Here is a 25,006-nt window from a genome sequence, read left to right on the forward strand (position 1 = left end):
GTAATATAGCATATACAAACGATATGAAATGCGGAAAATAAACTGTAATCATATCGATAATATATGCAATGAAAGGATCGATATACCTCCAGCCATTGATCTTTGAGCTTCAATCCCTGCGATAGCTTCGGTATTGGAGTTCGGGCTTCCTCGCTCTCTCAACTCTCTTTAGATAGAATTTGCTGAATGAATTCAGAATGAGTGAGAAGCTCGGGGACGGGGACCATATATTTATAGGTGAGATACTCCATTAGTATCTGCGCCACATTAATTGTCAGAATATTTTGACAATTAATTCAGGAAATCAAATCAGGTAATGAATATAGAAATCTGACCATATATAGAATATTACATAATTAATTCTGTCCAGATTCAATGAATATAAAAATATTCATTTATCAGAAAATCAATTATTTATTTATTTCCTTAAATAAAAAATCATTTCCATAAATAGAAAATTCATTTCCATAATTAAAATATTCTTATAAACAATACATACCATAACTATTTTTTTTATGTCATATGAGTATTACAAAAAAATGAATCAAAAAGACAACAATAATAATATGATAGGGTTCAAAACATATGAAATTTTTTTAGAACAAGATATATGTGAAACTCTCACAATTTTTTTCAAAATAAAATAGAATGTTACTTAGACTTATTTGGGCTTCCATATTTTATATAAATATATAGATTTTACCAACTCAACTAATATAATAAATATTTATAAAATAAAAATATTAAATTATAGATTAATCTAAAAAGTGACATAATTAAAAGATACTTTTATAAATATACTTAAAAGAAAAAAAAAAAAAGTATTGTTAAATAGATAGGGATTTCTTTTCTCTTATATAAAAATATTCAAATTTAGACTTTAATAGTTATTATTTTTGTTTCTATTTTTTCTCTATTATATAATTTTTATTGTACTCTTTTTAAATTACATAAATATTAATTAAAAAAATATTTATAATCATAAATTAATTATAAATATAATACAATTTATTTCTCAATGATAAGTAATAAAAATATAAGTATTTACAATATATAATTTAGAATTATCATAAACAATCCCTCGTAAAGCATATTTTATTTCTTTTTGTTTTCATTACATTATATTTATTTCATTAATTATGTTGTAACGCATAGAACTCTACTTCTCTATTTTTATATTAATTATGTTTATATTTTAGTTTAATTAAAACCATGATGACTAATTTTTTTATTATATTATTATAAATCAGTTGTTATTATTATTATTATTATTTATTATTATAATAAGTAGTGACTATTCTAGGTCACTTTATTATTTACAAAAATGTATCTTTTAAGAATTTTGCGGTTTTCAACCTTTCAAATTCCTTCTAATTTTTTCTATTTTTCACATTTATTAAGTTTTTAATTATTTTTTTCATTTATTAATCATAAATAATATGGTTACAAATTAAAGTGAACCAATCATTTATTTATACAACTCTTTTTATTCTTATATTCAAGCATCATCATTATTCTTATTTTAAAATTTTAATATGACCTCCCATTCCATGCCTTGCATTTTCAACTAATTAAGAAAAAAAATTACTACTAAAAGGAGTAATGAGATTTGGATCCGTCTATCAAAATGAGTAATTATAAATAATAGTAAAATATAGGGAAATTACCTCATATATTATTTTTTTAACCATTTTTTTTTTTCAAATTTACGGTTTGAGTTTCTAAAATGGTTTCTCCGATGGTTTCTTGCTATAGGAGTTTTGGTTGCGATTTAGATTGCTCTGTTGGTTACAATAGGAGTTTCTATGTAAAATTCCATAAAAGTGCGAAAAAAAAATGTTTTTAAAATGTAAAAATAAAAAAACCCCTAAAATATATATATATATATATATATATATATCTAGTTTGTATCTTACGTATAAATAGTCAAAACAAATTAAATTAAATTGAACCGATCATTTCTTTAATTTTATAATTGGGAGTTTTTTTTTTCATTTATACTCTCATTTATTTTTATATTCAACAATCATTATTATTCTTGTTTTAAAATAAACAAAAAAAAAAAATCATCATTATAGGGAACAATGAGACTTGAGTCCTTCAAAACTATGATTAAAATGAGTAATTATAAAAGAAAAAAAACATATAAATATATATTGATTTTATCTTACAATATACTATAAGGTTCTAAAAATCTTAAAAATTTTGTATAACCTTTGCATTTTGCATAAGAATCCATATAATTTTTTTTCCTTTTTATTTGTAATATAAGTTATCTCTATTTAAGTGAATTATGTGAACCTATATATGCAAATGAGCTTATGTATGTTATTCTTTTCTTTTTCAGTAAAATATGATTATCTTCGAAGGCAAAAGCTATAACACATACAAAATAATAATATATAATATGCCATATTGTATTTTTCATTATATTATTTTAAACAATTAACTTTGTCATTGATTTCGTTTTATTATTATTTTTCATTTTAAATATTTTAAATAAAAATCTATTAAGATGGAAGATAAAATGAAAGTTTTATACACATTCTCAATCAAAGTTTAAAGTTACTTGAGCAAGTGAGTGAGCTAAGGCATAATCTTTTCTTACAACATGAATGATGAGACACAATGACTCAAAAAATGAATAAATATTAAATAATATAAAATATTACACCATTCAATCAAAAGTGAAAGATTATTATATCAACCATGATCTATTATATTAAATAAAAATTGACAAATTTTCAATAAAAAGAGATTGGCAAATAGTTTGACACTACTTAGCATGAAGTAATGCTCTAGCCTACATTAAAAGAATAGATAAAAAACTTTACTTTTGTGATGCTTGGAACAATATGTCCATTAGTCCAAAAGTCATCTTACCCTTATAGAAGAAACAACAACATCGAATATCAACATTATTGAAACCACCATCGAACATCAACATCATCAATTTTTATGGAGTTCCGATGATAGAGTATCTATCTATCTATATGTAATACATATTTACACAAGAATATTTTTTTGATCCATTATATATCTCTTAGACCATAAACCAAAATACATATAATGGTATTTACATCAGTATATACACCATGATAGATCATAAATAAAAATATACAACATACTTATATAGTGCATTTATTTCATTATTGTTTTAATTTATCTATAACTATATAAAAATGAGAATGTGGCTTTGGGCTTTCCAAAGTAAATGACATAATTGTCCTTCTTTTTTTCTATTTATAGCCTTTATAAAAAAAAGAAAATATTTTAGACTTCCACTAAATAAATTACTTAATTAACTTTTACTAAATATTAAATTACAAAAAATAATAAACTATTCTTTTATAACTAAAAAAAAAAATCTAAGTTAAACAACCTTACATATTGTAATTCTTTTAAAAATAAAAAAAAAAAATATTTTTGAAATCTTTTTATATCTCACATTTAATTAATGAAAAATAATTTATCTTTCTACAAAATAACTTAAAAGTATATTATTTTATACAAAAAATTTGAAAAATTATTTCAATTGATGAAAATAATTTACTTATTATTTTATTAAATAAAAAAAACACAATTTTAGTTATATAAGTATATATATGTGATAATTACTTTTCTCTCCATCACTTTAAATTACTAAAATAATAGATTTATAAAATTTTAAAATTGTTGAATTATGTACATTCACTTAAATTTTTAACATTAATTTGACACAGGTATAAACAAACCCATTTATTGATGTGTGAGGGCCATAGCCTTTATTAAAAAAATATTACACTTAAAAAATATATGTATTTTCTAATTTCATAATTGTAAAGTTAAATATAGTAAAAAGCTCCACAAAATTCATTTAGTATAAGTGATTATAATTTTTGTTTAATGCGGGCAGTGAGCATAAATATCTTTAGGGGAGTTTTATTTGCACTTTAAAAATTTATAAATGCATCATATTTTAATAATTTTTATTTTAAATAAAATTTATATCTGTAACTATATTAGGGTTTTTTTTATCAAAATTTCTTCAATTCAAATTGTTAAAAAAAAAAAATAAATCTATCAAAAATAATCTAAATATTATAATAAAAAAATTATATGAAATTCTATTAGAGAAAAATAAAAAAAAAAATTGTATAAATTTGAAAAATAATTATGACTTTTTTTTAAATAAGTACTAAAATTAACACAAAATAATGTGAGAAAAATAATTTTAAAAAAAAATATTAAGAGTGATTTTTAAAAATTATTTTAAGTTTATTTTTTTATAAAATATTAGGATGTACTTATACTACAAGAAATGTAACTTTTAACAGCACAATTCGCTACTGCGCTGGTGAACTGGTAAAAGTAACTTTAACTAGCGGATTTCGCAAACTATGCTGGCAAAAACGTTAAAGTTTTACCAGGGCATATTTGCAGTGACTAAAATCTAACTTTTTTCAGCGCATTTACGCACTGGAAAAAAGCCATTTTTGCCAACACTTTTCATTTTGTACTGGCAAAAGTTCTTATACCAACATTGATTTGCCAACCCCTTTCACCAACACATCAAAAGTAAATTTTATTTTACTAGCGCAATACCAAACTTTTGCCAGCACAAAAATGTGTTGGCAAAAGTGACATTTCTTGCAGTTAATTTATCGGGTGCAAATAAAATTTTTCATATCAATATCTATATATAAAGGAAAGCATTAGGGAGTTGAGGTGGCAATCTATATGTGTTTTCTATCCTATTCTTTGTTTTCTTAATTTTTATCATTTATTTATTTTTTCAATAATAATTTTAACTAAATATCTATTATTATTATCAATAGAGTAACTCCCATTCACATCTATTATTATTAATTAATAATAGTGTAACTTATAACTACATTTAATTACTAATGTATGATATATTAATATAAAAATAATTTATTACTTTATGATATATAGGAAAGTAATTATTATAAATTGGAAAACATTATTTACATTTTCTCTTCATTAAACAAAATAATTTTCGGGCATGTGGTATACTATATTTTTAAAACAAAATACTTTTTGATCATATTTTGATTAAATCTAAAAAATGTACTCTTATATATGCAAAGTGAAAAAAAGAACAAGCAAAAAAAAGATTAGGTAATATATTATACTTTTTTTATTCTATTTGACTCTCATTTTCAAAAAAAATAAAAATAATAATTAAAAAAAAGAAAGAAAAAAAAATCATGTAACTCAACTCTAACAATTTCAAATTACTATCTTTTAAACATTGTATATATTTTTTTTTTGTTTTGTAATGTTTCTGATTTTTTATTATTATATTCGACTCTACTTAATTACTTATATGATATCAATATCTACATATCTATATCTATATATAAATATAAAGGAATGCACAAAGCATTCTAGGTGGCATCTTATATGAAGTTTCTTTCTAATTCTTTGCTATTTTCATTTATCACTTTTATTTAGTTTTTAAATTACTTTTTCATTCAATTACATCATAATAATTTATAAATTAGTAATAATAACAATAATAACTTAATTAAGTTTGTAAAAGAGAAATTATGTGTCCAATTAATATCAATAAGTATTATAAAAACCAAAGGTCATTCAAAATAATTTATACTAATAGAATGATAATTAAATACAACACCTATTATATTTATATTTGTATTAACCGAATAAGTAAAAATACAATTAATTATTACCAAAAAAAAATTAAAAAAAAAAACATAAGCCAACAATGATATAATAATCCCTTCAAAAAGTCAAAACAATAATAATAATTTTTCAAAAAAAATTCACTATATAGTTGTAATATTTTTTTAATTCTATTTTGTCATTTTATTAGTTGTTGCTCCAAAATTCGCCCAAAATACGTGGACCAGTCAAGAGGGGACACGTGGATCAGATAACTTGGAAGGATTTGCTAAGTCTTTTTATGCCACCCGGAAGCGCTATTAACATGGGTCCCGGAGGAGACACCCGGAGTACAAGTTACTCCTGGAAGCCGATATAGCGTGAAGGCTCTCCGGGATGTGTCAGGTCTCTCCCGAGAAATCAAGTCGCATTTAATGCTGCATGGGAGGAAGCGTGTTGGGACTGTAACACGCAATAAAGTCTGACGGCACAACCCCCAAACAGCAGCGCTACAGTAATGATCAGTTAAGTCTAGCGACGGCTACTCTGCGAAGAGTCACGTCAATCATAAGACAAAAAGGACATTCTCCATAAAGGCCCTACAGCACCTAGGGATTTGACCATGCATCACCCATGGTATATTCATCGGAAATGCCCAACTTTATGGATACTTACAGATACATGTGTAAGAACAATTCTAGGGATTACCCCACCAAAACACTATAAATACCCCCTCAAAGCTCATTTAATGGGGTCGGAGAATCTTGGTTGCAAAAGAGCAAGAAGAGAAAAAACTCACCAAGAACATTCTCTGTATTAAAGAGAAAAACATTCTCTCAAGTGTAGAATCTGTATTAAACACATCCATTAATAGCAGTGGCTCGTGGACTAAGGCTCATTAACGCCCCAACCACGTAAAAAGTCTTCATCTCGCTTTCTTACAGCTCATTATCATAAATATATTTTAATAGTTGCCGAAAACCTCGGTCAACATTTTGGTGCTTTCATTGAGAGCTGAGGAAAGCTGCTTCACAACAAGCATTTAACTTCACGATAATGGTGGAGACAAGAGCTACACGTCATCCTCGCCCTCTAGAAGACGCTCAAGATCCCAATGAGGAAGATGTAGCCTCAAGGGCAGCAGAGGAGTCCGAGGAAGAAGTTCCAGATGAAAACCACGAGGAACACCTCGACGAGTACGCTTACGATGATGGAAGCTACCAAGAGCTGGTGCTCCTCAGACAAAAAGCTATCGATCACGAAGCTGAGATCGAAGCTCAGAAAGTGCAAAATCAAAAGATGCATGAGGTGATGCTAGCCATGCAGAAAGCCATGGAGGCAGCTGGTATTCACGTGCATCCCAAGGCGATGGCCGCTGGACTCGACGGGGAGCCAGCGACGTCTTCGCCTAATTCCCAGCAGCAAAGGCCTAGGGAACCTAGCCCTATAAGGCACCCTGCTGAGGAAAACCAAGCAAAAAACCCTACTTCTGCCCCTGGTCGAAAGAAAAAGGCGCAGGATCCGCGAAAGGTCCGCTCGGATTTCCCTAAAGGGAAAGGTCCGCAGAGGGGCAAGCCCCAAAGAGGGAGTCTTGGCCCTCAGGATCGAGGGGACCGGAAAAGCGTTTCCGTGCACCAGGAACCAGGGGGTAAAGGGAGAGGAGGACAGAGATGTCCACCCATTGATCTGAGAAATCAAATCAATGGGAATCAAGGTGACCTCCGGGATCACCTTGACCAAAAAAGATACAGACCCGCAGTCTCCTCGGGTACTGTAAACGAAGGGATTATGGCAGAGCTTGCCATACTTCGAAAAGATATTGCCCGAGTCTCCCAGAGGCAGAAGGGAGATGACTCCGACTCGGACAGTGAGGATCGGGAGCCTTGTGCCAAACATATCCTGGAGGCGGAGCTCCCTAAAAACTTCAAGATGCCCGAGATGGCGGCATATACTGGGAACTCCGACCTCAGTGATCACTTGTCACGATTCAACCGAGTCATGACAGTCATGCGGGTCAGCAATGACGCCAAATGCCTATGCTTCCCCCTCACTCTGAGCGGATCGGCAGAGGAATGGTTCAAGAAATTGGAACCAGGATCGGTGGGATGTTGGAACAAACTCCAAACCAACTTCCGGAGACAATTTGTCGCCGCCAGGAAGGTCAACTTGGAGGTTAGTGCCTTGACCAACATCAAGCAACTGCCCACCGAGACCTTGAAGAATTACATCAAGAGGTTCCGAGAGGAAGCCTCGAAGACCAAGAAGGTCGACGACGGACAACAGCTTGCGCTTCTCCAAGCTGGAATCCGCACCGGGACTCCCTTCGGAACGACCATTACGAAGAAGGCGGCTGCTAGCCTTCGGGACTTCCGGTAAGCGAGTCCAAAAATATATTAACCTCGAAGAAGCCCAGATCGTGGCTTACGGAGGCTATTATCCCACCGGGATAGCAGGATACATGCCAGGAGTATCGCCCTCGGGTACTGTCCCGACCGCGACCCCTCCGATAAGTGGCATACAGTTTTCTGCTACTCCCGGATACAGCCAGGGCCAAGCTTTGCCCCCGGCATCTTCCCATTACGGCAACCCGTCCGGGGTGAATGGACGGACTCCTTCACAGGCTGCCCCAACCGCCAGCTTAATAGGCCCTACCCAAGGGTCGAGAAGCAAAAGGTCTTCCAAGGGCAGCACCCGAACGAGAGAGAAGCGCCAAAAGAAGGGGTACACACCCCAATACACCCAGTACACAGAGCTCACTTCGACTCTCGGGAACGTGTATATTTTGCCACAAGGCAGAATACGCACTACCGGAGACCCCAGCCATTGTACAGAGACAGCTCCCGGAGAGATCCGAGTAAAAGGTGCGAGTACCACAACGACATTGGCCACAGCACCAACGAGTGTAAAAATCTCAAAGATGAGATTGAGAATCTGATCCGTTTGGGCCACCTCTATGAGTGGATCAAAAATAGGTTGCCCCACCTTAACCGGGCGGTGGCGGGGGTATGCCTTCGGGAACACCGGGGGGTACAGCAGAGTATTGCCTCCGACCGCTCCCGCAGTGACACCCAGCATATACCCGGACTACCGCCCCGGCCTAATGGACGGGTGGCCATGATCTCCGGAGGTCCCCATATCGGAGGAAACACTCGAAAGGAGCGAAAGAGATATGTCGAGGCCGCAAGACACAGTGAGGTGTGGGAGGTCACTCAACTCCCAGCTCAAAGGCCTCGGCTAATGGACCAACCCATAACGTTCACGGAAGAAGACGCCAAGACGGTGCGCTTTCCTCATCACGACCCGCTGGTCATAGAGACCCCCATCGCAAATAAAGTGGTGGCTAGGGTCCTGATTGACAATGGAAGTTCCGTGAACTTGCTCTTCAAAGAAGCCTTCTCTGCGATAGGGTTGACCGACCGGGACCTCTCTCCTAGCGGATCGCAGCTCACAGGGTTTAACGGGACAACGCTAATCCCGATGGGAAAAGTCAGGCTCCCAGTTACCCTGTGCCCGGATACCCCCCAGAGCACGTTCAAGTATTGCACCTTCGTGGTGGTAGACTGCCCAACAGCCTACAACGCAATCTTAGGCCGACCGGCCCTCGTCGACTTTGGTGCAATAACTTCAATCCGACACCTATGCCTAAAATTCCCTACCCAGGAAGCCGGAGTCGGAACGGTGAGGGGAAATCAAGGAGAGGCCAGGCAATGTTACAACGTTGCCACCCACTTGCCAGTACTCATGGTCCGGGGGCCCCCTGAAGTAGAGAAGGCTGAAGAAGACGAGCTGGATCCTCGCATAGGATCCGAAAGGGTCGTAGAACCAATGGAGGACGTCGAAGAGATACCAGTGTGCGACGACGACTCCACCAAAGTACTCCGGATAGGAAGAAGCCTAGATCCGGAGGAAAAAGATAAAATAATAAAAACACTGAAGGGCGCCATCGACATTTTTGCATGGCGCCAAGAAGACATGACCGGCATCAGCCCTCATGTCATCACCCATGTACTCAATGTCAACCCGGACATGCCCCCTGTACAGCAAAAGAGACGCCCGCTCGACTCGGTGAAAGCCGAGGCCTTAGAGAAAGAGGTGGATAAACTTTTGTCCAATAGCATGATCCGCGACGTATACTATCCGGAATGGCTAGCCAATCCGGTCCTGGTGCCCAAGCCAAACGGGACTTGGCGGGTTTGTATAGATTTCACAGATCTAAACAAAGCCTGCCCAAAGGACTGCTTTCCGCTGCCCAGGATCGACCAGATGGTGGACGCCACATCCGGGTTTAAGCTGCTATCTTTCATGGATGCCTATGCTGGGTACAACCAAATAAAAATGTATACGGCAGACCAGGAGTGCACTAGCTTCAGGACCGATAAGGGGGTATACTGTTACCTAGTCATGCCTTTCGGACTGAAAAACGCCAGAGCAACCTATCAAAGAATGGTTAACCGGATGTTTAAAAGCCTCCTGGGACGAAACATGGAAGTATATGTAGACGACATGCTCGTCAAATCCAAAGCATGCAACAGCCATGCAAGCGACTTAGAGGAATGTTTCGATGTCGTCCGGAGATACGGCATGAAACTCAACCCGAAAAAATGCACCTTCGGGGTCAAGTCGGGAAAATTCCTGGGCTTCATAGTCAGCCAAAGGGGGATCGAGGCAAACCCGGAGAAAATCCAAGCTCTCCTGGACATGCCATCCCCCAAGAAACATAAGGACGTGCAAAGCTTGACCGGAAAGGTAGCCGCACTGAGCCGCTTTATCTCACGGTCCACGGACAAGTGCATACCCTTCTTCAATATACTGAAGAAATGCCAAAAGTTCGAATGGACAGATGAATGCGAGGAGGCATTCAAAAGGTTAAAAGACCACATGGCTAAGCCTCCTATCCTGTCAAAACCCGTCCTTGGAGAAGACTTGTTCCTCTACCTGGCCGTCTCCGAGCATGCGGTCAGTGCTGCACTAGTCCGGGAGGAAGAAAAAATTCAGCACCCCGTGTACTATGTTAGTAAACGCATGATAGGGGCCGAGACAAGGTACCCGGTTATTGAAAAGTTAGTATTCTGCCTCCTGATGGCCTCACGGAAGTTGAGACCATACTTCCAAGCCCATCCGATCAGAATTTTGACCAATCACCCACTCCGGCAAGTTCTCCAGAAGCCTGAAGCATCCGGAAGACTCCTCAAGTGGGCAATGGAGCTGAGTCAGTTCGACTTACATTACGTGCCCCGGATTTCCATAAAAGGCCAAGCCTTGGCGGACTTCATCACCGAATGTAGCGAAGCCGAGGCAACAGCTAATACACCGGAGCCACCCATCCCCACTTGGAAAGTATTTGTGGATGGAGCTTCTAATGAAAACGGTTCAGGAGCCGGAGTGGCTATGATATCACCTACTGGGTTGCGGCTCCAGGAAGCACTCCGATTCAACTTCACAGCTTCGAATAATGAAGCCGAATATGAGGCCCTGATAGCAGGGCTAAAATTGGCTAAAGTTGTAGGAGCCAAGAGGGTGGAAGTCTACAGCGATTCTCAGCTGGTCGTAAACCAAGTTTCCGGAGAATACCAAACTCGCGGCGAAAGGATGGCCGCGTACGTAACAATAGTCCGAGAACTGCTCCACGAGTTCACGGACTATAAAATAGAAAGAATCCCTCGAGAAAAGAACGCTCACGCGGACTGTCTGGCTAAGTTAGCCTCGGATAGCGAAGTTGAAGGGCTGGGGGTAGTACCAGTGGAACGCTTGGCAGAGCCAAGCATCAAAATAAAAGAGACCACACAAACGGTTGGGCAAGAACCCAGCTGGATGGTCCCCATCATGAAATACATAACCACAGGTGAGTTGCCCCAAGAGAGGGCACTGTCTCGAAAGATTCAGTATCAGGCTCATCGTTATGTAATGATGGATCAAATTCTCTACCGGAGAGGACTCAGCATGCCTTATTTAAGGTGTGTATCGGACCCTGAAGCTAGACAAATCATGCTGGAGGTCCATGAAGGGTTCTGTGGAGATCATACGGGAGGACCCAGCCTCTCAAAGAAAATATTGAGGCAGGGATACTTCTGGCCAACAATGAAAAAAGATTGTATAGACTATGTCCAGAAATGTGACTCGTGCCAAAGGTACGCGAACATACCGAGAGCTCCTCCAAATGAGATCACTTTGATGACCAGCCCCTGGCCCTTCGCGGTCTGGGGCATAGATCTCATCGGGTCTCTACCTACGGGAAAAGGAGGAGTAAAGTATGCAATAGTAGCAGTGGACTACTTCACCAAGTGGACAGAGGCTGAGCCTATGAAGACAATAACTGCTAAGAAGGCGTTGGACTTTGTTATTAAAAACATAGTGTGTCGATACGGCTTGCCTCACAAAATAGTCTCAGACAATGGAAAGCAATTTGATTGCGAGGAATTTACTGACTTTTGCAACCAGCACGGAGTAGTGAAAAGCTTCTCCGCGGTTGCCCGGCCTCAAACAAACGGCCAGGCGGAAGCAGTCAATAAAATCCTAAAGGTCACCTTGAAAAAGAAGCTGCTGGCCTGTAAAAATAACTGGCCGGAAGAATTGCCAAGGGTATTGTGGGCCTACCGGACGACCCCCAGAACCACAACCGGTCACTCGCCGTTCTCAATGGCGTACGGTTGTGAAGCAATGGTCCCGGTGGAAACATTATTCCCATCCCACAGGAGGACGACTTACGATCCGGCCACCAATCAGGCCCTGCTCCAAGAAGCTCTGGATCAAGTCGAAGAACTCCGGGATGAGTCCCAAATACGGATGGCCGCTTATCAAAAGAAGGTGACCAAGTATTTTAACTCCAAGGTTAAAAACAGAAAATTCGCTATTGGGGATATGGTCCTAAGAAGGGTCTTCCCAGCCACCCAAGAACCCGGAGTGGGGGTACTTGGACCAAATTGGGAAGGACCATATGAAATCGAGGACGAAATCGGTTCTGGCACTTACAAACTGAAAAGAATGGACGGAACTACTGTCCCAAGAGCCTGGAATGCCGATCACCTCAGAAAGTATTACCAGTAGCAAATTAAACTTAGATTTTGTTCAAAGGGTTTGTACCGTCCAAATGTATGCCTCCTCTATATTAAATAAAACTGAGTGCCTTAAAAACAAAGTTTCTATGCCACTCAGGGGGGTACTAGGGTATACCGCACGGACAAACAAAAACAATCTAAGTAAAATATCCTGACCCAAAGGGCAGGTCAAGCTAAGTAATATATCCTGACCCAAAGGGCAGGTCAAGCTAAGTAAAATATCCTGACCCAAAGGGCAGGTCAAAAAATATACGCAAAAATAAAAAGCATAAGTATAAAAACCCTGAGCCAAAGGACAGGTTGAAATATATAAGCGTGAAAAAAAAAAAAAAGATCGCATATATATATAAATAAAAAAAAATATCCTAGCCCAAAGGGTAGGTCATACACATGTAAATGGCCCGGGGACAGGCCTTAAATTGTCTCCCCTTCAAATAAAAGCTGCCGCCTGTATGTAAATTGTTCTAAGGCAGCAGCAAATATGTACAAACAAAAAAAAAAGAGTTATAAGAAGAACGGGTAAAATCTGGGTCAATAATATGGCAGCTCAGTCAGCCCGCGGTGGAAGACGAGGTCCAATCCGTGCCTCAAGCTCAGCATCAAGCCTCTTCTTCTTTTCCCGAAATTTGGCAATCATGTCCTCGGGTTTGGGATAAAAAGTGAGCTTGATACTCTGATCGTTGGTGGCCCAGGCCATGTAGACACCGTCATCAAAGCGCTTCGGGCACCGGGCGCAGGAGACAGGAGAAAGGAGCTCGGCCCTCTTGGCCTTCCTGGTAGACTGATCTTTGTAGTCCCGAAGCTCCTTCAACTCCGCAGCTAGAGCGGCCTTGGATTCGATATCCGACTGGTGAGTCTCCTCCAGAGACCTCACCTTGGCGGCCATTTCATCCAAAGCCTCCCTGGCCTCCCGAAGATCTCGCCTGGCCTTCTCGGCAGCCTCGGTTTGAGCCCTTAGTTCCTCCTGATGATGGGCCTCCATCCTGCCTCTCCGCTGGGCCTCGGCCTGGATCATGGCCTCCGCCTGAGCCTCCCTCCGGGTGGCCTCCTCTTCCTTAGCCTTGGCCTTCTCTTCCTTGGCCTTGGCCGCTGCTTCCTGGCGCTCGGCAGCCTCCTGGTAGATCTGCCTCTCCGCTGTAAGGTCTTGGAGGACCTTCTTGACGTCGTTCATGTCCCCAAAGTCGGACAGAGCGAAGCCGTGGTTTATAATGTTCCTGGAGAGGCGACCAGCCTCAGCTGCAAGCTGAACCATAACGGGGTATAAGGAAAAATTTCTCAAAGGAAGAAAACAAAATACAAACACCAAAAAGGAAACGCAAGAAATTGCAAAGTACTTACCACTGTGAGGGAATGGCTGAGGTCCTGGACCTGGAAGATGGAGTTCAGGGAAGCGCAAGTGGCAAACCGCTTGGGCGCACAGCGTGTAAGCTGAGAAGCGAACTCACCGGTCATTTCCGCGGCAAAGGGAGCCAAAGTGGGCCCTAGGAGGGGACGGAACCAGTCTGTTAAAGGATCCAGGTTGAGGTTCCACGGATCATGATAGTCCGGATGGCTGATGCTCGCCTCAACCTCCGCTCGCAGAATCCTCCTAAGGGCCTCCACCTCGGCATATCCCCGGGAGTACTCGTCCATAGCGTAGTTGTGTTTGGCTATGCGAAGCTCCTGCCTCACCTCATCCCCCGGAATCGGGGTAAGATCAATGTGAGGAGGAGCAGGATTTTCCTCCATCGGAGAAACCCCGCCGTCTAGGCCATGAGCAGGAGTGTCGGCCCTCCGAGGCGTCTTCGGCTCGTCCTGGGCAATCATCTTGCCCTTACGCTTGCGAATCAGAGCCACTTCAGGCTCCTCCTCGTCCTCCTCTGCTACCACTGGAAGGGCTTGAGGCTCTCCAGCACCCTCGGCGGCTTCCTCCGAGAAGTCCCACCCTTTCCCCTGGCCTTCTCCCGGATGCACCTCCTCGTCATCCACTAAGTCAATGGTTTCGGGAGGAGCGCCGGAAGGAACCTTCAAGGAAGGGGCCGGGGGAGAGGGGGTGAAAGCCGGAGGAGCCACCGGAGTGTGGACCCCGGCAAGCTGTTCCAGGATGGCATCCATGGAGGTACCTGTTCCAATAAAACAAGCAAGTGTTAGAAGTTCGTGAGAAACTGCTTATAAAAGGTGCAGCAAATAAACTACTCCTACCCGAACTTCCTAATTCGGCCCTAGCAAAGTCCCGAACTTTAATGCTGGCAGCATCATCTCCGAGATAACTGTCCGAGGGCCGAAACCAGCTGGACGCTATGTAAGCCGACGGACCTAAGGGAATAGGTTCCGGAGGGCCGGAGCCCATCCGGGACCGACCTAGGTAATCTCCTAAGTTCGTAAAATAAAATTCCTTCAAATGATCCCCCCACCGGGTCGACGGCATCTTAAACCTACGGAGACGCTCGTCAAACCCTATGGGCCTATGACTGGTATATTCATCAACGGAAGGAACATAGCGAATTATCAAGGGAGACTTACCACCAGCACTGGAAGTGCTAGCACCAGGAGCACCCGAGTTTGGTTCGGGGGCTGAAGGCTGAGGCCGGGAAGTCTGGTTCTCAGAAGAACCTTCAAGACGAAGGGGCCCCCCGGCGGAAGGACCCCCAATCTCTTCTTGAAGAATCTTGTCAAAAAATTTTGCCTCGGACTTCCCGCCGATGGCTTGGCTCCTTCGCACCACCGGACTCCCCACGCGAAGCCCTCTCCCAGAGGCAGCTTGGGCCTTAGAATACGCCTTCTCCTGGGCCTTCCGGTAGAGATAGTCTTGGTACTTCTTCTCTGCCGTAGCAATGAGCTCATCCCGGAAGGCCTTCTCCGCAACTGGCGCCCTCACGTTAGGGCAGATGACCTTGGAGAGGTTGGAGTCATCCACGGATTGGTGAGAAAGGATAAGTTTAGCCTTCCTACAATTCTCCGTGGTGACCAGGCCCCCGACATCAAGATCGGCATGGTCGTAGGAGGCGAAGGCTTGGGCCCTTCGAAGGAAAGCCTGAGCGGGGAGCGTCCGCTGGTAAGGTGGGATCCGCACCCACTCCGTGAGAAGCTCCGGGTGGTCCACGGCTCTGAACCCGGAGGAGAAGAAAAATCGGTGGCGGTACTCCTTAACGTGAGTCTGCCTATTATATGGAACCATCCCCTCGTTAGCAGGGTGGATCCGGAACCCATAAAAACCATCCTTAAGTTTGTCCCCTTTCTTGGGGACGGATACAAGTTCATAAAAATATAAAATTTCCGCCGGCCGGAGCCCTCACCGCGCGGTGTAAAAAATAAATAAGCCCGAGAGCAAAGCGGTAAGCTTGAGGAATAAGTTGGTATGGCGCAAGGCCGACAAAAACAAGAAAATTCACAAAGTAATCTTGGAGCGGGAGCATGGCACCGGCCATCAAGTGGGTCTGACTCCAAGCCCCGAAGCCGTCATAGTTGTGATTAGGCGTCTCCGAGTCACGAGGAGGCCGGTGGAAGGTCCCTGAGGTAGAAGGTTTGATCCCAGCCACATTAATGATGTTCTCCAGCTGGTGAGGGCAAGTCAGGGTCGACCGAAGCTCGGCCGCTTCCCAACCAGTGGCACGGGACTTGTACCCTTCCTGGGCAACAGGTCCCAGAGAAACCTCCTCCAGGGTGGCTATGTTTTTCCCTTTCTTCTTCGAAGACTTCGAGCCAGAAGCAGACATTTTATGTTCTGAGAAAGACAAAAGAAAAAAAAAACCAGCAGTTAGGCCCCATACCAAACCCTAAATCAGAAAAAAGGGAGTGGGGGTCCCCTAACCGCTGGAAAGAGGCCCCCTCCGGACACGTGTCGCCTGGGAAACTCAAGAGAGAATCCCTGAACAAGTGTCGGGTGCAGTAAAATCGCAGAAAAGTGGTTTTGCAAAAAGGAAAAGAAAAGAGGAAAGTCTTCCTATGCCCTAAGCAATTGCTAATCGAAGAACACATGGCCTTCTTCAAACAAAGCTGTACGCCTACAACAGAGGCATGACAATGGCGACTCTACAACTAACGTAGTAAACATAAAGCAGAGCTCGAAAAACTTAAACAATCACACACCCAGAAATCTCTAAGTGCGAACCCAGAAAACGAACAAAGTAAATGTAAGCATGTTATTATCTAAAGATGCAAGAAACTTACAGTTGATTGTTGAACTGGGGGTACTGGGTATGGTTGAGTGAGAGTTGAGAAGCACTGGCAAAACCGAACACTGGAAAATTAAAGGAAGTGTTTAAGTGTTAAAGCAGTCTGTGCTACTTCGAGAAATTTTCTTTCTGAGAAATTCGAGCAGAAATGGCAAGGAATGGAAAGTAACCGAAATGAAGGAAAGGTGGTGGCTTTTATAGGCAAAAGTGCGTGAGGAACAGGCGTCTTCACCTACCAATCGTATGGTGAGGGAAACGCACGATTCGAATTCCCAAAAGATCAACGGACCAGATCAATCTACCATTAAGGCGGTGGAAACGTTTGAGTATCCGTCTGACACCATCAATGCGCCGCATCAATCATGGGGCGTGAAACGAATCGACCTCTGCAAAAGTGAATCGCCGCATTTAATGCCATTATTAGACACACCTTCACGCGCCCCCAAGTCGTATCATAAGACCGAGGAGGCAGCTGGAAACATTCCTGCGAACAAGCATATTGCTGCATTAAATAACATCATTTAATGTGCCCCCATGCGCTCGAGGCTCGAGCTAGGGAAACGAGGGGTCAACCGGAGACACTCGAACAAGCCTTAGTTTATTTTTACTAAGTAAACAAGGCTTGGGGGGTAAATGTTGCTCCAAAATTCGCCCAAAATATGTGGACCAGTCAAGAGGGGACACGTGGATCAGATAACTTGGAAGGATTTGCTAAGTCTTTTTATGCCACCCGGAAGCGCTATTAACATGGGTCCCGGAGGAGACACCCGGAGTACAAGTTACTCCGGGAAGCCGATATAACGTGAAGGCTCTCCGGGATGTGTCAGGTCTCTCCCGAGAAATCAAGTCGCATTTAATGCTGCATGGGAGGAAGCGTGTTGGGACTGTAACACGCAATAAAGTCTGACGGCACAACCCCCAAACAGCAGCGCTACAGTAATGATCAGTTAAGTCTAGCGACGGCTACTCTGCGAAGAGTCACGTCAATCATAAGACAAAAAGGACATTCTCCATAAAGGCCCTACAAAGACTTGTGGATTTGACCATGCATCACCCATGGTATATTCATCGGAAATGCCCAACTTTATGGATACTTACAGATACATGTGTAAGAACAATTCTAGGGATTACCCCACCAAAACACTATAAATACCCCCTCAAAGCTCATTTAATGGGGTCGGAGAATCTTGGTTGCAAAAGAGCAAGAAGAGAAAAAACTCACCAAGAACATTCTCTGTATTAAAGAGAAAAACATTCTCTCAAGTGTAGAATCTGTATTAAACACATCCATTAATAGCAGTGGCTCGTGGACTAAGGCTCATTAACGCCCCAACCACGTAAAAAGTCTTCGTCTCGCTTTCTTACAGCTCATTATCATAAATATATTTTAATAGTTGCCGAAAACCTCGGTCAACATTAGTTATTTAAATTTATATTTATTTAATATTTAAATAAAAAATATCCATATTTAAAATTTTATAACTATTAAGAATTATTGAAAAAGAACTATGATAAATTTTAAAAAGAATTTAACAACATATTTTATTATATATATTTATTACCTATTATTATTAATATATATAATTGTAATATATACATAATTAAATATTCAATTACAAATCCTTTCAAAATAAAATTTATATATATATATATTCAATTATAAAAGAAAATTATATAAGGACTATAATACCATAAATTTATATTTACACATAATAATAGTCATATTAGCAATTATAATTATATATATAAAAAAATTAAAAAGCATTAATTAATCAATTATACACAATATATATCAAGTAGAGACTCCTCCACTTCACTTTGATTATTACAATTCCTCAAAGTCTTTTCATTTTCCTACCAACCTTTCAAGTTTTTTTTTTCTACATAACATCTCACAATCATGCAATAGTTTCTCTATAAATATAATTCATTCTTTACTTGATCTCCTCAGACTCCTCTCTCTCTTCCTTTCAATCTTATAAAACTTTTTTTTTTGTTTTTTCTATTTTCATTTTCAAAAACAATGGGAGGAAAAAATTAAAATGCATGGCTATGGAGAATAAATCATCATCAACATTATCATCTCAATCACAAAGACAATGTCTATGAAGAAGAAGTTTAACAATAGTAATAATAATCACACCCAAAAAAAATATGTGTGTATCGAGTGTATTTATAGAAGTTTAGTATTGATCATCATCTTTTTAGTTTATTAGTCATGTCATTCTCTTAAGAAATCACCCTCTTACTTGTATGTATATATATTTAAACAAAGTTTCATTCACAATAAGGGAATCTTCGACAAAAAATTAGAGGAATTTTCAAGCTAAATTGTTAGGCTATCATGTATGTGTGACTTTATTCTATGTGTAATTTTTATATTTTATAATCATGTTTTCTTCTTTTTCTTTTAAAGAAAAAAGTGTAATTGTATGTTAAATTGGATGTTTAATTACTATTATTATAATTAGAATAAAATATATATGATATATTACATTTTAAATTTAAAAATATAATTAAAATTATATATTATTCTAAAAATCATCATATTCTTAATTATTTAATTATTATACATTTCTTTATTATTTTTAAATTAAATTTCTTATAATAATCATAATTATGTAATAATAATGTAATTGATTTATTAATTCATATACCTCTTTTCATCTACTTTTACATTTATATATAATTCATAAATAACTTATAATATATATGATATATTGTTATATAAATAAATATATAGCATTTTTTTTTTACTTTTTCCCTAAGTAACTTATTTCAACATAATAAATATATACATACCATTAACTTATTTCAACTTTCAAAACAACACAAATTTAAGCAAACCAATATATCAACTATCTTTCATTTTGATTTAACAATTATATATAAATATATATTATTAAAATAAAATAAAAATAATATATATATATCATCAAATCATTTCTTATTAATAAAATTAATGTCTTTTTAACTTTTTATAACTTACACTATTATTATTATTATTATTATTATTATTATTATTATTATTATTATTATAGAATGAGATTTTCTTTTAGTGAAATATTATTTAGTCTAATTAAAATAATAATAATAATAATAATAATAATAATAATAATAATAATAATAATCTCATAGTGATTGATTCTTCATTATTTAGTCTTTTATAAAACAAATTAATTATTTGTATTGTGTATAAATTTTGTTATATACTTTATGTGTAGTAATATTTGAAAAAAAAACACTTTTAAAATTGGTATTAATATTACTAGAAATTTTTCCTTATTAAATTTCTAATATAACCATTTAATAGTGGTGGCCACTCCAAATTAATAGTATGGTATGATACAAAATATCGTGGCAATACTAACTTGGATATATGGGAATTGACAGCGACAATAGCCATAATGATAGTTGATGGTGACGGTTACAACACTGTTAAAATATATAAAAAAAATCTCAATTTAATATCATATTTATCATAAAATTTTAAAATCATTTAGTTTAATATAAAATATTATTGCAGTCTATTAGTATTAAAATAAACACTCTAATAATTTAATAATTAACATATATTTTTCTTATATAATCAATAATAAATAAATTTTAATAACATTTGTAATAGAGCTAATAATAATAAATATATTAATAAATTATGAAATTTTAACGTCACGTGTCATGTGGTTTAGTTGACCCAGATATTTACTATTACAAACTTCTTTTAAAAAATTCATAATTTTAAAAATTATCATAATTTTTATAACACAATAGTATATTTTATATTACATTCATTCGGTATAAAAAAAAAATAATGAATATTATATTGCACTCATTCGGTACATGTCAAATATTAAAAATTAAAAAAAAAATCCTTTAAGTTTTTTAACAATTAAAAAATAGATTTTTTTATTTTAAATTATTAATTTTAATTCAATATATATAATACTATTACATATATAAAATAATAAAAAATTATTCTATTTTTTATTTTAAAATAATTGAATAATAGCAAAAGAATAATTTATAATATTTTATTTATTTAATAAAAATATTAACAATTACTTAATATATGAATTTCTAAAATAATAAAATAATCATAAATTAAATTTTATTTTTCAATAATTATAACAATCGCATGAGACACAATATGTTTATAACTATCTCGCGAGTGCTCAACTAATTTCATACGATACTTATAAAATTTTAGTTACTACAAAACAGTAAGACAAATAAATTATAGAAATAATTAGTCGCATGAATTATAATTTTCTTTTCATCATTACAATTTAAGGTAGAAATTTCACATCTACATAATTTATTAAAATTAATCCCCTTACCAAACATTTCATATAGAAAAATTCTATCACTAATATTTTTTATATAAAATCCTCATTTTTTTAGTTTTAGAAAATATATAATATTGTGATAGCCCATATTACAGTTGTCATCCTACATTCAATATTTTGTAGAAAAAGCATTTCGCTGACACCACAAAATAAAATGTTAAAACTTTTATAAATAGTATGTTAAGAAAAACGTTTAAACAATAATTCAAAAATAACTACATCATCAGTCACAAGCTTAAATTATTAAATTCAAAGACTGTTTTCTTTTTCTTTTATTTTATTATAAAAATACATGTTATTTCTTTGTTAATTCCACTATTTAATATTTATCACAAATTTGTTATCTTTTTGTGTATTATAAAAATAATAATTTTTTTTATTTTAATAGTATTACTTTATTAATAACATACACATAAAAATATTATATTTTAGATTATATCATTACATAAGTAAAAAAAAATTATAAAATGTTTACAAAAGTTGAACAATACCGCGCGAAGCGCGGCTTAGTTCTCTAGTATTAAATTAAATGAGTCCCCTCAAAATAAAAAATCATGTTGAATACACGTGCGGCGCACGTGTGCCTCCCACTAGTAACTCTATAAAAGAGAGAATATGTGTTTTGGGCTTTCCAAAAAGTAAATTACAAAAAAATTACTGATTTTCTTTATTAATTACTATTATATCCTTTTATTTAATGGCAAGAATAATTATAATTTTTTCAAATATAATTTGATTATATAATTAGATGACAATAGACATAGATTAGAGAGTTCCATTCTTTTTTATCATTATTTCAACTATGATAATAAAAATTTAAGATTATATTATTTAAACCCACTGTATAATATAAAATAGTATAAGAAAATTTATACAGATTTTTTTCATTTTATTTTTTTTATTTATTTGAAATTTTAGTCCCATTTTTTTATATATATATATTTAATAAGTGATGAATAGTATTAATATTTTTGAATTATTATTTTGTAATTTTGATTATTTCTATTTTCTAAAAATTAATAATTTAATGAACTAATTTATGTAATTTTTCCTACAACATTTTGTAATATAATTTAAACTTTTACATATAAAAGTTAAATTATTATCTTTTTTTTTTTTAGAAATATTGGTAGAGTTAATGTATATTCAAAGTTCATTAATTATATATGTTTTTCTTCTTCTTCTTCTTTTAAAAAAATTATTTATAAGTGAAGAATGTAGTGATATTTTTAAATTAATATTTTGTAATTTTGACTTTTTTTAATTAATAATTAGATGAAATATTTATGTATTTTTCTTGCAATAATTAATACATATAGTTTAAATTTTAACATACAAAAATTAAATTAAGTTATCGTTATTTTTATTTTAATCTTAATTTTTTTATGAAGATTCATTTTAATTTTATGTACAATTTGAAGTATTTTGCCTAATTTAATATTCTTAGTTTTATTTATGTATATTTGTTCAGTTATATTATTTTAACAAATGTTAAGTATACTATTTTTATTTTTTTCTTAGACTATATAAAAGTATATATATTGTTTTATAAGCAAGTACCTTATCATCAGAGCTATTTTATGATCAAGTATCGAGATAACTTATTTTTTTTTTCATTTATAACTTAAAAAGAGCAAAACATCCAACACTTAAATCAAATTTGTATAGTAGTATATTTAATCTTGTCGCTTAATAATTCGTTAACTCATTAGCTTAATAACTAAACCTATATAAAAATAATATAAACTCTTCTATATATAAATATGAATGTAGCTAACTGTAAATATGTATAATTATTTTTTAAAAAATATTTATTTAATTATTATAACAAGTAATATGTCTCATTTCAAAATAATTATTTTTTAAAAAAAATTAAAAATACCTCACCTGCGTAGCACGAGTACTCTCACTAGTATATATAAAAGTGTATATAACTGATGTAGATAATTATTGCCTTTAGAATACGATAGGTCATTCTTTATTTTTTATGATTTTAAAAATTGTATATTTAATATATTTTTTTATTAATTATTATGGTGATATATTAACACCATTTATGATTTTCTTTATTGTTTTTTTTTTCCTTCAATTATTAATATGTATACACATGTAAAGACACATATGTTAAGTTTTTTGTAACTTATAGTAATATTTATTATTATTATTATAAGATATAATCAATATATATATGTAAAGACCGTAGAGGCATATGTATACGTTTTTTTGTAACTTACAGTAATATTTATTATTATTATTATTATAAGAAATAATCAATCAATCAATATATCAATATATATATATAAAGGAAAGCATTAGAAGAGTTGAGGTGGCTTTCTATATTTTATTTAGTCTAACTTATCTATTTTGTGAGAATTTTTTATTATTTTCTTAGAAAAATACACATATATTAAATTCTCAAGTGTGACTTTTTATTTCTATAACTTCTACATATAATATTCATTATTATTATTATTATTAACATTAATGATAATGTCTCTTCATTTTCATAACTTACACAATAAAAATATATAATGTTACTATAGAAAATATAATGTAATTATTTATGGAATGCTTATATTTTTTTTTCTCTCTTTTCAATTCATTTTTATCTTTAGAAATATAGAACTTAAAATTGAATATGTTGAAGTTTATGAAGAACTTGAAGATGACAATCATGCATATTGAAGATTTGATGATCTTGAAAAGTGAAGGTGATTAAAAGCTTCATTTTTGGGATTTGTTCATGTGTTTATTTTTCTTTTATTTCTATTTATGTTTTTTTTTTTTTTTTACTTTTTTTTTAATGTAAGTTTGCTTAGTTTCACCATTCTTCCTATATTTTTTTATATGAATTTTACTTTTGTGTTGTTTAGGTTTAGAATTTTAGTAGTTGTTTCTTAATTACAAAAAGTGATGAAGTGCTCTGTTGGGCCATTTGGGCAGCCAGGAATGATCTTGTATGGAAGAACCGTGTGAGAAGTGTGAAAGATGTGGTAACGTTTGCGAAATCGAGTCTTGATCAATGGTTGAATGCTCAAGGGAAGGGAAATATTCCCTCGTTGTCTCCTTTCAAAGTTGGAGACGGTTCGGAGCAGTGGGTTAAACCGGTCTCAGGCATCAAACTCAACGTCGACGCGGCCATCTTCGATTCACTCCTCAAGCACGGGTACGGCTGTGTGATCAGGGACCATTCGGGCGGACTGGTTTCTGTCCTGGCAGGTGTCTTCTCCGGCTCTGTGGCTCCTGAAATGGCCGAGATTATGGGCATTCGGGAAGCGTTGAGCTGGCTAAAGGACCGGCCTTTCTCTCAAGCCGTTATTGAAACGGATAGCCTTGTTTGTGCTGATGCGATTAGGAGTGCAGAAGCCTTTGTTTCTGCGTTTGGGCTACTGGTAGATAATTGCAAAAATCTTCTTAATTGTTTGTCGAATGTTTCTATTGTTTTTGTTAAACGTTCAGCGAATCGTGCTGCGCACTTTGTTGCCCGGCACTCAGTCTCTCTAGCTGAGCGTATGTTCCCTATTAACAGTGTTCCTTCAGACTTATTGTCCATTCTTGCGAGCGATTGCTCGGTTTAATAAAAGAACACTTATTCAAAAAAAAAAAAAAAAAAGTGATGAAGTGAGAGGTTATGTAAAATTGTTTACATTGTTTCTTCTTTTTTTTTTTTAATTCATTTATGTTTTCAATTTTATTTCATATTTATTATTCATTACTATTTTATATTCTCTATTTTTTTTTTGTTTCATTATGTTTCAGTTTTAGTTGTGAGTTTTATATATTTATTTTAATTTTATTTTTTTATTAGTAATAATTTAAAATA

At 35.6% G+C, this 25,006-nt stretch overlaps 1 protein-coding gene across 1 annotated transcript; it reads left to right on the forward strand.

The window, feature by feature from the left end:
• Positions 1-23,821: 23,821 nt before the first annotated feature.
• On the forward strand, positions 23,822-24,761 carry LOC133032319 (uncharacterized). Its single transcript, XM_061106225.1, has 2 exons — positions 23,822-23,894; positions 24,127-24,761. Exons 1-2 carry the CDS (start codon positions 23,822-23,824, stop codon positions 24,759-24,761), a joined length of 708 nt encoding a protein of 235 aa, XP_060962208.1.
• Positions 24,762-25,006: the final 245 nt, after the last annotated feature.

This window comes from Cannabis sativa, chromosome X (genome assembly GCF_029168945.1).
Source record: "Cannabis sativa cultivar Pink pepper isolate KNU-18-1 chromosome X, ASM2916894v1, whole genome shotgun sequence".
In the NCBI taxonomy this organism is placed as follows: Eukaryota; Viridiplantae; Streptophyta; class Magnoliopsida; order Rosales; family Cannabaceae; genus Cannabis; species Cannabis sativa.